This window comes from Eutrigla gurnardus (assembly GCF_963514095.1).
Source record: "Eutrigla gurnardus genome assembly, chromosome: 23".
NCBI classification, from domain to species: domain Eukaryota; kingdom Metazoa; phylum Chordata; class Actinopteri; order Perciformes; family Triglidae; genus Eutrigla; species Eutrigla gurnardus.
Window position 1 is genome coordinate 19,120,588 of NC_139934.1, and position 13,964 is coordinate 19,134,551.

The window sequence follows — 13,964 nt, forward strand, 5'->3', positions numbered from 1 at the left end:
TCTTTCTTTTTAAGTTGTTTATTAACTTTGTGTACCCTCATCCGTTTCTGCTGTAGATTGGGAGAGTAGTCCTAATCAAAGTAGATCGGCTTACCTTGAAAGAGGACTGGACCCTGGCTCCATGCCTGCAATTCTCTCCTCCAGTCTTCCTATTCTCTTTTCATGTTCCGCCAGTTGGTCTTTTATGTCCGAAAAAATTTGTTCAACACGGCCGAGGGCAAGCTTGGTGTGGTTGTGTCCGTCTTGAGTTTCCTCAACTCCTGCTAGCTTCATTTTTGCTATTTGGGTTCGATTGATTCGGCTTATTATCCTGTTTTCCTCGCTGGGGGTTGGGTTTGTCCTGTTTCCTTTGACTCAGGAGGAGGAACTCATGTTTCATGAATATAAATTTAACGTTTCAGCATCAAAATGTTATTGTTGTCACTCTTATCTATAATTTTGTCCAGTGGAGCTCGGCTGCTATGCTGCAAGCACATCCATGACGTCACCGGAAGTCAGTGCTCCTATTTTTGATTACCTGCTCCACACCAGTCTCTCTCTCCTCCATTACAGTTTCCTCGTGTGCCTAGTCGAACCGCTCCTGAATTCTCCTGCAGCCGCAAGCTTTGCACATTTTGAAGTTTGTCTCGTGAGAGAATAAACATTGTTACTTCCTTCCTGGACTTGTCAGTCTCTGCTCTTGGGTCTGAACTTGTGTTGCGAATCCTAACAGTGGCATCTCTCATCACAAACTGATTTTGTATTTAATTTTGTAATGCCTTCTTTCAGCATATATAGGTTCACATTTTAGCCATGCTACATGGCTCTCCAAATGAGTTGGTCGGTCCACCACTTTGCTCCAGACTGAAATATGTCAACAAATATTGTATGGATTGTGATTTAATGTGGTTCAGACATCCATGTTGCCCAAAGTTTGTTGGTGATCCTCTGACTTTTTGTTTACATGTTAATTCATTAAAAAGCTAATTTTAAGGACAAATGTTCATGAGTAATTGTGATTTGTTAGGTGAAAAAAAGGTTGACAGTGCTGTACTGCTATGAATTCATTTCACCTGGATAATTGGGACACATAATATAATCATTGCACCGGGTCAAAAGTGATTACTGATGCATTTAAATAGGAATAAACAGAGGATTGTGTCTGGAAACTACATGATTCCAACTTTATGGGCAACAGTGTATACACAGTACATACACACATACACGTATAGCAGATGCAAACAGCATACACACCATATATATATATACACATATATACACACAAAATATTGGTATTAATAGAACGTATAATACATGAATAGATAAAAGGACATTGACACAACGTCTAATCAACAATAGAGTGCGAGTATGTGAGTGTGTGTGTTAGTTATAGAAGAAACTGGATTTAAGGGGGATACAGGTCGGTGGTTCAGGGTGCTGCAGCTGGAAGACAGCAGATGGCATCGCTGCGCCGTCCTGTGGAGAGATCCGTCCACGTTGTTCTCCATCTTCCCCTCCTCTTTCTCTCCCTCCCCACCCTCACTCAGTCTCTCGTCTTTCAATATACACCTTTCTATTTTACACAAGCATCAGCAGTCTCTTCATCAGTCTCGACACCGAGCGCTACTACGGCGCAAAACATGGCATTTCTACGCTTCGAACAACCGCTCTCCTCTGCTGTGCACATATGCGTCTTTCTGCTGTTCGCCTTGGCCTGGATGGCAGCACCGGGACCCGTGCGCTGTGACAGCGGGACTTTAAATCGGCGCGACGGAGAACACCGTTCGTATGACATGGGCGGCGGAGATGGAGGCTCCCCGCCGAAGGTTGACGAGGATGCCGCCGGCGCGGAGAGCTCAGCCCGCTTCAGGAGAGCGCTGTCCCGGGAAAAACAAATGTCTCTGCTCAGCAGCTCGTTCGTACTTAAAGGGGATGCGACCCACAACCAGGCGATGGTCCACTGGACAGGAGAGAACAGCAGCGTGAGTAGTCCCGTCCTGTCACGATGTTCATGCACCATCATTCCCTCTTTGTCACCCTCCGTCACTCCATCCACACAAACAATGTATTGTTCTCGAAGGAGGCTGCCGCTACACGCGCTGCGCGCGCACTGCGCGGTGCTTTTGACGCGTCCAGGTGCTCCCGCTGGACGCACGCTGGATGTTCTTACTAGATCCGGACTTTCAAGCGTTTTCATGTTATGTTCCCCAGAGGGTGTGCTACACCCAGAATGCCACAGACCTCCATTACATCACATGGTGCCTCAGGGTCATGAGATCATCACCTGTCCTTTGTTTGAACTTCCCATTATATTTGTGAATATTTGTGTCATATTAATATGTATTTTTATGTTATATCTGTGACCTGGGGACCAGGTAACCATTTACATGTAGCAGACGTTTTTGTCCAAAGCGACTTACAATAAATACATTTGTCAAAAGAAAGAAACCACAACACATCATTGCCGATAAAGTAAGAGCGAAAATATAGAAACAAATGTTAGGTCCTCTTCTGAGTAAAGCAGTAGCTGTTCAGCAAGGATACCTTAAGTACAACAGTGCTATGATCAAAGTGCTATAGGTAAGAACATAGGATTGTTTTTTTCTCTTTTTTGGGGGGTGGGGGGGTGGAAGTGGGACTTGCTATGCAGAGCCTTTTTTCAAATCTGCAGGATCGGGCCACAGCAGTGATGTTGGGGGTGCAGGATAGTTGGTCATCGAGGATTACACCCAGGTTCCTCACAGTTGACGACGGCAATACTGTGATGCCCTCGACAGTGACCGACAGGTCCATGCCAGGGTAGTCTTTCCCCGGGATGAAGAGGAGTTCGGGTTTATTCAGGTTAAACTTGAGGTGATGCGCAGTCCAGGCGGAGATGTCTGCCAGACAGTTCGAGATGCGAGTTGCAATATGGGTGTCAGAGGTTGGGGGGAAGAGAGGAACAGCTGGGTGTCATCTGCGTAACAATGGTAGGATAATCCATGTGATGTGATTACTAGGGCTGGGTATCGCCACTGATTTCCCGAATCGACTCAATTCCGATTTACAAGGTCTGGATTCAATATAATCCCAGATTCAATATCGATTTGGTTAGGGATATTTCAGTTACAATACCAATTTTGCTTGGATATGAAATAGATTTACATAGAGCTGCAAATTGTACAAGGAACCCTCTAGCATGGTGCATTATTAAAAATATTCATATTTACATTATGAATTGACCCCAAAGCAGTAATATGAATTTACTTTTTATTAAACATGACCAACAGCCTGTCAGGCTTACATTATATCTTATTTGTATCTGTACAGAAGTCAAGTAAGGTCTGTAACTGCAACAGGGAATGTAGTGTAAACATGACACAACCTGAACAGATCTGAGCAGCACCCTGGGATTGAGAGACAACAACCTTGAATAGGTTAACAAATCCCATATGTTTTGGTCCATTAGTAGTAGTTAGGGCCCTATGAAATCACTTTTAATTTTTTCCAGATTCCGTTTGATTTTTTCCCAAATTCCGTGTTTTCTGTTTTCATTTTTCTAAATTCTGTTTTCCATTTTCATTTTCAAAATTCTGTGTTTTACAATTTTATTGCATTTCCCCCCCATCAAATGGCGTCTAATCATGTGGTTGATGAATCAAAATTAAGACATTTACTGAAGAAACATTCTAGTAGTTCAAATTCTAATTCCTTGTCACTTAGAGACCAAACACATGTGCATAAATATGCAAGTGTGTGCAATAATTTATGGAGGAGTAACAATATGCTACCCACTTTTTTCAATTCTTGAGTTGATTTTAACCCAACGCCTGGGTAACTATTGGACCAACCCAGCAGTAGTAAATTTGACCCAACAAAATGGGTTGTGCATTTTAACCCAACAAGATGGGTTACACATTTACAGTTTTTCTCGATCGTTTACACACATTTGAAAGCATGCCTCATACTCTCAGAACTCTACACACAAATCAAAAAAACACACACACAATGGGCAAAACCCCTCAATTCTCCTGCAAAATGAAACTTTACATTCAAAACAATGTCAAGATGAACTTTTCATCGCCACCCATCCTTGAACGGGCTCATCGCACAGGCACTTTACACAGGGAGGGTACCTGGGTCTCCGGTCCACGGCCAATACTGGCAAAATTTCTTACAGTTTTTCTCGATTGTTTACACACATTTTCTGAATGCATGCCTCATACTCTCAGAACTCTACACACAAATAAAAAAACACACACACAATGGGCAAAACCCCTCAATTCTCCTGCAAAATGAAACTTTACATTCAAAACAATGTTATTTCTTCTCAAAATGGTATTTTGTTGTCAAATGACACACACAAACCATCATATGAATAGACATTTATAAGAACCAGTTGAACACTGATGTGATCAATGTAAAACACGATGAACACTTCTTCTCCATTTACCATAATGACTTAGGCCTTTTTTTGTTCAGTGTTACACTCACTACAGACAGTACATACATACATGTGTTGTAAAATATTTTAGAATAATGTTTTTATATATTTTATTTTTCCCACAAGAATACTGTAATGTACAGTTTTCATCCCAACCAACACAAAGTTGCATAATCAGTGGTCTACATACAAAACCAGAAGAATTTACTGTATACAGTTAAAAAAAAAAACAACAACAACAACAACTATCCCGCATCCTCTCTTCTGTTTTGGTCTGGCCACAGCACCTCATCCACATCACAGGCAATGCAAACGATGGCCAAGCAGCGGGGGAAATATCGCCTAGCGTGGCAAATCCATGCTAGGCTCCTCCTCGTACTCTCACTCCTCTGGCTCTGCCTCTGTTGCCAATGTTGGCATCCATTGCTCCAAAACAGCAAACAGCTCACCTGTTGCACTTTTATGCTAATGCTCTGATTGCAAATTGTAAAACTGTGTTGCAGGTGTTTGCCCATGTGATGAGTCAGTGTGCATAGTAGGGAAATTAACTTTAGAATTTTGAATGGCAGTGTGTTCCTTGTGAAAACAAGAGATTTTCTTCATGAAAATTGTGCAAAATGCAGAGAATTGTGTGTAGTGTTTTGAAAAAAGTGCGTTTTAAAACTGCAATTTGAGTGTAAAGCAGGAATTGTGCTTGCAGTTTAGCAGAGCTAGTTCAGGGTGTTGGTGCATGAGTTACATGTTGTGGTCATTGTGTCTCAAGTACCAGTATTTGTGTGTAAACAATTGAGAAAAACTGTAATTCAAATGCTGGGTCAAATTAATTTCAACACTGGGTAAATTCTACCATATGAATTGGTTAAATATTATGCAAATTATACTTTATATAATATTCCACTCAAATGCTGTTTCATATCAGCTGTAATGGGATAATTCTACCTCAAAAATGGTGATTATCGTGATGTTGTGTTTTACTGTAACAGAATACCCATGTCTCATAAACAGTTACATTACAAACCCTCTAAAATACATCCTATAAGTTGCTCATGCGAATATATTATGCAATAAACACTTTTAAACAATGTTAGAATTTTGGAAAAATATTTATTCTATTTTTGGCAGATCAGAGGATTAACATGCAAAACAATCTTCAATAATTGACAGCAGTGCAAAACAACATGAATAAATGTAATATATATATATATATATATATATATATATATATATATATATATATATATATATATATATATATATATATGTATGTAAATATCTTGCTTTTGGGATCAACTGCCTGATGGTCCCCTCATCTAAAAGCAGAAAACTCTCCTCATCAATTCCCTCATCAGAAAGACAAAAAAAAAAACACAAAGACATCTTTATTTTTTACAACGGAGAACAGCTAAAAAATATGGGGCTAATCACATGAAGCTATTGGAATTAAAATACATTTTCAGTAACAATTTATTAACTTAAAATACAAGAAACACTGAATGAGCACTAAAATACAATGCAGTCAATTACATGATTTTTCAAATAATCCTGAATAGCTATGCAGGCCATCTGCTTGCTGTGAATGTTAAAATGATGCTCCTACCTTTAAAACTATCTAGGAGGTCTGTCAGCTGCCACTGTGTGAGTTTTTCTACAACAAAGCTGTCCATTGACCTGGATCAATAATAAATATATAACTTAATTAATGGCAGTTTCCTGAGGGAACATGCCATGTGTAGTATGGAAGGAGGTTTTTTTTCTAGATGTCAAATGTTTTGTTCTTTTGTGTGGTTAAAAAGTAGATTTTAACCAAGAGAGTGTTTATTTAAGTGCCTGTCACATGTCAAATTCTGTTGAGTGGGCAGAGCCACTGTGTATTTAAACAAGGGTTGGGGCCTAGTCGGGCAGTCTTGAGGTGGCTGTCATGCTTACCACAATGTCCTTTGCTGCCAGGAGCCCAGGGTTTTCTGTGGCATAAACATAAATCAATGCCTATGCCACAGGGGCCCAGGGTTTTCTGTGGCATAGGCATTGCTTTATGTTTGATCTTCCATTTTTTCCGCCCTGTAAATGTTTAAGATTTTGCTTGTAGCTAGTGATGGCTGAACGAGGCTTTGTTGAAGCTTCGACACTTGATTCAAAAAACGGTTTATTACTCGAGGCTTCAATGACAGTGCACCAGTAGGACATCTAGTGGTTAATAAAATGAAGTGCGATTGTGTGTGATTTGATCTCCCAACATTATGCATTTACTGCAAAGAGTACAACCAGAGCCTGGCTGTGAACACTGGGTTTACTGTCGGAGCAACATGTTTCTGAATCGAAGCGTTAAAGGTGCTATTGACAACATTGATAACATCCAGTCGCACTCGCACTCCCCCCTTCCATTGCATTCACGTCACAAGCTGTTGCTCAAAGCGCATGCGCCCTCGATGGGTTGCCAGTTTGTTGCACAACCTGCGTATTCATGGTCGAGTGGAGTGACACTCAGACAGACTCAGTCATGTCAAGTGATGAATCTTTCGTGGTATGAATTCATTTTGCAACATGTAGCTATACATTTGGGTTTCTTTGTGCGGTGATGTTTCAAAATTCATGTAACGTCAAACTCGCCATTTTTCCCTTTTTTCCACACTAATTGGCAACCCCAAAGACTCTTGACCCCTGACTATGCAGAGATAACACGTGATACCAACGTTGTTATTCTATTGGCTCACAAGCCTTGCTAAGGCCGCAGCCACATGTCACACATCTACACAGAGGTAAACAAAACATTCATTTTGGATCCGTCAACATTTTAGAAAATGATTAATTGATTCACAATCAAAACATTTTTTTCACAAGGAGTGATACTTTGATTCTGCACCTTTCTAAAAGCTCTGTGGATGTTTTTTTTTGTTTTTTTAATTATTCATTTAAATAAAAATGTTATCAATGAAGCAGAAATGAGCACACAACACTAAATAGGGATATCCTACCATGGGACACACTCAATACCGCCAAGTCATTCACATGACAAAGCAAACCAATCAGGTGAGTCCTATAACATCTGAAGCACTCAACTGCTTCGAACATCACTAGTCATGTGACCAAACCACACCTCGGCACAGTGGTTAGATACATTTGCTTTATGAGCATGCATCCGAGCCTCGGTGTCAGAGGACCATCACTACTTGTAGATGTTCATCGCATGGTGTAAATCTGATGTTCTCTATAATATCATTGGAAATTTTCAGGTCTTTTTTTAGGTCGACTCATTTTACTTTTTTATTTGACACATACAAACAAACATACATAAATTTAACAAACACCAAGGAGATGTATTTTGTATAAAGTTACACTTGCTTGAGATTCTTGAAACTGAAAGTCTTTTCTTTTTTTTCATGTTGAGTATTCTTTGTATATATCAGTCCGTATTCTTGTACTTGTACGTCATGTTTCCATAGTCCATATCTGCTCTCTACTCTGCCTTAATTGGCATGTTACCTTAGTAGGGGTACATCACAGTCAGATTGTGTGTACTTTACAGGTAAGAAAAACAAGCTTACTGATTACGTGCGCTTTACCATTTGGCAACACAACATTACAGATACGTATACTTTTAGAAAACAATAGTACAGAGTACGTGTACTTTTCAAAATAAAACAACAACTGTACATATTACAAGTACTTTTCATGTGAGAAAAACAACAATACAAAGTACCCATACTTTACAAGTGTGTAAAACAACACTCCAATCTGAGAGAAAATAAAATAAAATAAAATAAAATTGGAGGTGATTAGAGGTTTGGCATCGCTTTTTTTAATAATGTCCATTTTTTATCAAACATAACTGTTTTCAACTGTAGTCTCGCTGTGATTTTCTCCATGACAAATACATTTTTTACCCTGTCTCTCCATTGTGTTATGCTTGGGGGCAGCGGTTTCAACCAAGAAGCTGTTATGGTCTTTTTTGCTACCAGCAGCAGGACTCTTAGCAAATATTTAGATCTCTTGTCTGTCATATTATCAGGAATTATACCCAAAATATACAATGATGGTTCCATAGGGACATTAATACCCATAATCTGTTTAATTTCCTTCTGAATATTTTCCCAGAAGTCTTGTATTTTGGGGCAATCCCAAAATATATGGGTGTAATCCCCTACAGCTCCACACTCCCTCCAGCATTTATCAGTTGTATTGCTATATTTTGATGTAATAAAGTAGCGTTAAAGTAGCGCATTTTCACTTTCCAGTCGAATTCCCTCCATGTTGGGCTGTTAGTTAATTTGTGTCCTTCTATAAATGTTTCCTCCCACTCTTCTTCTGATATTATGATGTTAGCTTCCAGCTCCCATTTTTCTTTTATATCAAAATTGTTATCATTCGATTCGTGTTGTAGAGCTTTATAAATTTTTGATATAGCCCCTTTTTTTGATTTGTCCTCTGAAAATGACCACAACACTTCTTCTAATTTAGATGGTGTCTTGCAAATTTTCTCCCATTCCTGGTGTTTTTGTAGATAATCTCTTAGCTGCAAGAATTTGTAAAAATCATTAGCTGGTAAAATAAATTATTTTTGTAATTGTGTGAATGATTTCAATGTTTGTCCCTGGAACATTTGATCAATATATATTAGCCCCTTGTTCGCCCATATGTTAAATCCTGAATCCATGGTAGATGGTATAAAGTCTGGGTTCTTTGCTATCTTAGTAGCCCTGCTTACCGAATTTGACAACTTCAGCTTCTTTCTTACTGCTGCCCATATTTTCAATGTTCCCCTGATCCACTCGTTACCCATTCTGAGTTTCTTCCGTGCCTTTTCGTTCTGAAATGGGAGAGATTCTAAAGAAACATGTTGACATGCATTTTGTTCCATCTCCACCCACACTGAATCTTTCTCTTTAGTGATCCACATAATTAAGGCTCTGAGTTGTGCTGCCCAATAGTAATTTCTTAAATTAGGTAAATTTAACCCTCCCTTCTCTTTTTTGCTGAGAAGCGTCTTGTATTTAATTCTTGCTTTCTTATTCTGCCAAATAAATTTCGATATGATTCTGTCCAATTTTTTTTAGAAAGGTTCCCGAGATCCCAATAGGCAATGATTGGAATAAAAACAACACTCTTGGTAATATATTCATCCGCACAGTTTCCACTCTTCCTACCAGAGTCAAGGGCAACACTTCCCATCTAACCAAATCATCCTTTATCGCCGTTATCAGTTTCCCATAATTAGCCTCAAATAATTGTGCTGTATCAGGAGTAATGATTATTCCCAGGTATCTAAACCCCTTTTCTGTCCATTTAAAGTGGACCTTTTCTTTAAGTTCCTCTGGAAACCTTCCTGAGAGCATCATAGCCATTGATTTGGCTTCATTCGTCGAGTACCCTGATATTTCACCATATTCTTTCAGGTTGTCTAGTAGGGCTGGTATAGACGTGGAGGGCTCACTTACATATGTTAATAAATCGTCCGCAAATAACGATGTTTTGTGTTCTATGCCCCCTTCATCTTTTATTCCTTTAATGTTATTATTTTGTCTTATTGACTCTGCTAACGGTTCAATACTTGCAGCAAACAGCAGTGGACTCAAGCAATCTCCTTGCCTGACTCCTCTTTTTAGGTGGAAAAAGTCTGAGCAACAGCCGTTTACTCTGATCCGGGATTTGGGATTTTTATAAACAATTTTAACCCAGTCAATAAACTTTGAATGAAACCCAAAAACCTCCAATGTTTGATACAAGAAGTTCCACTTCACGCGGTCAAACGCCTTTTGTGCGTCTAGGCTAAGCAGCATGGTCGGTTGGGGGTTGTTTTTCGAACATGATATAAGATTTAATGTTCTCCTGATATTGTTAACCCCCTGTCTTCCCGGGATAAACCCTGTTTGATCAGGTTTGATTAACTTAGTTATATGTTGTTGCATTCTCTGTGCTAGTATGTTTGTTAATATTTTGACATCGTTACAAAGCAAACTGACAGGTCTATATCCCTCACATGAAGCTGGATCTTTGCCTTCCTTATGTAGCACGGAAATTATGGCTTCTGACCAAGTGTCTGGGGGGTTTCCTGTTGACAGAGCATAGTTAAAGACTTTACATAATACTGGTGTTATCTCTTCTGCAAAACATTTATAAAATTCTCCTGGGAAGCCATCTGTACCTGGGGATTTGTTACTTTTAAGGGTTTTTATAGTGTTAGCTATTTCTTGTGATGAGATTGGTTTTATCATTTCAGATGCTTCTTCTGCTGTTAGTGATGACAAACATAGTTTTTTGAAGAATTCTTGTGTTTTAGTTTCAATAAGGTTAGACTCTGAGTCGCTATATAAATTTTTATAAAATTCTGCAAAGGCCCCCGCTATCTCTGTTGGCTTTGCCGTGATTAGTTTGGTACTGGGATGCCTAATTTTTGTGATTATTCTATTTGTTTGAGCTTTTCGCAGTTGAAATGCCAGTAACCGGCTTGCCCTGTTGCCCATTTCATAGTATCTTTGATTTATAAAACGGAGAGCTCCTTCTGCTTTATATGTTAAAAGTTCATCTAACTCACACCTAATTTTTTTTAATTCGAGGAGAGTGGGGTTGTTAGACGTCCTTTTATGTTCTAACTCCAACTCTTTGATTTTGTTTTCTAGCTTTCCTTGCTGTTCCAATCGAGCTCTTTTCAATCTGGATGTTATTTCTATTATTTTCCCTCTTATGACTGCTTTTCCTCCCTCCCACAGAATTGATGGTGAGACCTCGCCATTGTCATTTATTTGAAAATATTCCTTTAAATTTTGCTTAAGTTCTTTGACCACCTTTTCGTCTGATAGGATTGACACATTTAGTCTCCAGTACCTAAAGAAGGATTCCCTGCCGAGCTCAAGAGATAGCGTGATAGGGGCGTGGTCACTTATAGTTATGGACTCTATACTGCAATTTCTAATCTTGTGTATCTGTTGTTTTGACACAAAAAAAAAGTCTATTCTTGAGTAACTACCATGTGGGTTAGAATAGAAGGTAAAGTCTCTTCCTTTAGGATTGTTATGTCTCCATGGATCAATAAGACCTAATTCTTTTATAACATTATTTAAGACTTTGGATTTTTTTGTATTCGGTCCCCTTTCTGGTGGCAATCTATCTAATTTACCATTCTGTATAGTATTGAAATCCCCCCCCATGATTATGGTCCCTCGTCCATTACTTGTAATAATATTAGCTATGTTTTTAAAGAATGTTTCATTTTCCTCATTTGGGGCATATATGTTTAATATTGAAATAGTCTCATCTCCTATTGTGCAGGAGATGAGACTATTTGCAGAAAATGGTAGGGATTTATTAATTAGTATGGCCACTCCCCTTTTCTTGCCAAATGAAGCGTGAAATACTTGGTTTACCCAATCCCTTTTCAGTTTTTTATGTTCATTCTCATGGTCGACTCATTTTTATGTTGACAAAACAAAAAGTTGTTCAGCATAATAAACGTCTTCGGCATGACCACCAATCTCAGCCCCCCCCCTCAGTGAAACAGACAGATAGGAGAGACACTGGATGAGGCAGTGTGCCGTTAATTACTCTAAAACACAGTAGAGGCTCTCCGCAATGTGTTTTTCTTTTCTTTTTTTTCCTTCCCTTTGGTAAAGTAGGGTTCGGCCGATAGTCGAATCTCTGACTGAAGAGGAACAATGCGGGTTCAATCCTGGCCGTGGAACAACTGACCAGGGGCCTGTACTACGAAGCAGGATTTGGGCTTAGCGAGGTAACTTAAGCGTTAACCCTGGGTTTTCTGTCCTACGGCGCTGGTTCACTTCTTACCGGGGTAGATCGCCATGGTGACTTACACTGCAGAGCTTACCTGCTCCGGAGCAGGTTATGCTCCTGATAAGAGATCAACGTGGAGAAAAACACCGCCTACTGACCTATCAGCTCTCTTGCGGATAATAATAAAAAAAAGCTTGGTGGATCGTGGATCGGGTCTCTTAGGAGAACTAGAGTGTTCAGAGAACAGCAAAACCCTTTTTCTTTCCCTGACGATGTTTTATATGAGCGATACAGATTCTCATCAGAGGAAACTTATCTGTGTCAGCGTACAGTCTACTTACCACTTTGAATTATGTTTTTATATTTATTTTATTTGCTCCCAAGTCCGTTTTACACCGCCGGGATTGCAGCTGAAAGTATGACGCTGATATGGTCATACACCACGCAATAAAAATACATCTAAGCAACGAATTTGATTGTTTAAAGTGATTTTTGGGGCTTTTATTGTGGGAGGACAGCGTGAGAGTTAAAGGGGCGAGAGAGAGGGACAACATGATTTAAATGAGAACCACAGGGATTCAAACCCGGGACCGCTGCAGAGAGCCTCGGCACATTGGGCGTTCATTCATGTTCAACTTCTATGTTCATTTAATCAATCAGATCTAGTGCTCTTATGACGGGCAGTCATATTATACGACCATTAATACTATTAATACGACTTACAAATTCCCACAGTCAGTGAGTTTTTGCCAGCTGTCCTTCCTGCATTTGGCAGATGGAACTGTTGGTTTTAACCTGTATTATATGTTTAACTTCTTCGTATTTCTGTAAGATTATGGTATGCTCCTCGTACGTGAAATATGCCGCTCCGCTGCCCGTAGACTGATCCATGTTTGTGATTGGTCAAATGCTGCAAACCCCACCTCTTTCATGTCCAGGCGCTCATAGGATGGAAAAGGAAACCCTGGTTGACTTACCGAGTTGGTAACCAGCGTCGTGTGACCGCTTATCTCTGATTGCCTTTGTTAGGGTTACTTAACCCTCCTGTTGTCCTCATTTTCTGTATACACCCTGTGTCCTCCGGGTCAAAATGACCCGTCTTCACTAAACCCCCAATATAAGCAGCTTAATTGAATTTTAAACACCAAATTTCATATTGCTTGAAGAAACAACTTGTCCTTCACCACAATATGTGTGATATAGTTCTCCCTCTTCACTTGTATTTCTATAGCTTAAGAAAAGGAAAAAAATGTGCGAAAAGGAGTTTTGAATGCATTTTTATTCATTCCAATGACTAAAGTTTCTTTCTTTTTTTTTTCCTCCAGTGAACAATTTAAGACAATACAAAACAATACAATACAATATAGGGATGCACCGAAATGAAAATTTGTGGCCGAAGCCGAAGCCGAATAAAATTTAAACGCTTGGCCGAAGGCCGAATACCGAATACCGAATAATGAATGCGGTTTTTCACAATTTTTTTTATATTGCATAAATAGCCTTAGACATGTTTTTCAAATAAAGTAAATTTTTATTGAATATTGACATTTTTTTTAATATTCCAGTAGCCTTTGCTTTTCAAAAAAAGCACAAAGTTTTTCATTTATATTAGGCCTTCAAACAAAACATGCATTCAAAAAAAAAATAAAGTGCATTAAAGTGGATAAACCCACAACAAATGAATTTTAAATGATAAATTAAAGCAGAAGTGCTAAAGGTCTTTGCTGAGGCACCTCCTCGAGATAGTTTGGCTGAACATTCGTTGCAAACTGCAATTCTTTTGTCACTTTCCGACACTTTAAAATATCTCCACACTGCTGACATTTTTCCGAAGGCGCCG

At 39.2% G+C, this 13,964-nt stretch overlaps 1 protein-coding gene and 1 long non-coding RNA gene across 3 annotated transcripts in view; one reads left to right on the top strand and one right to left on the bottom strand.

Moving 5' to 3' along the window:
* LOC311009513 overlaps positions 1–13,964 on the bottom strand; it is a 371,301-nt gene that overhangs the window by 75,309 nt on the left and 282,028 nt on the right. The window lies entirely within an intron of this gene.
* The window catches only part of sorcs2 (sortilin-related VPS10 domain containing receptor 2), a 521,993-nt gene continuing 509,176 nt past the window's right edge, over positions 1,148–13,964 (top strand). The window contains exon 1 of one of the 2 annotated variants that reach the window (XM_084003700.1): positions 1,148–1,961. In XM_084003700.1, the coding sequence (XP_083859826.1) occupies positions 1,437–1,961 (525 nt within the window). In that variant the 5' untranslated portion in view covers positions 1,148–1,436. The remainder of the gene's footprint in view (positions 1,962–13,964) is intronic. The other variant, XM_084003701.1, reaches the window with a different exon arrangement.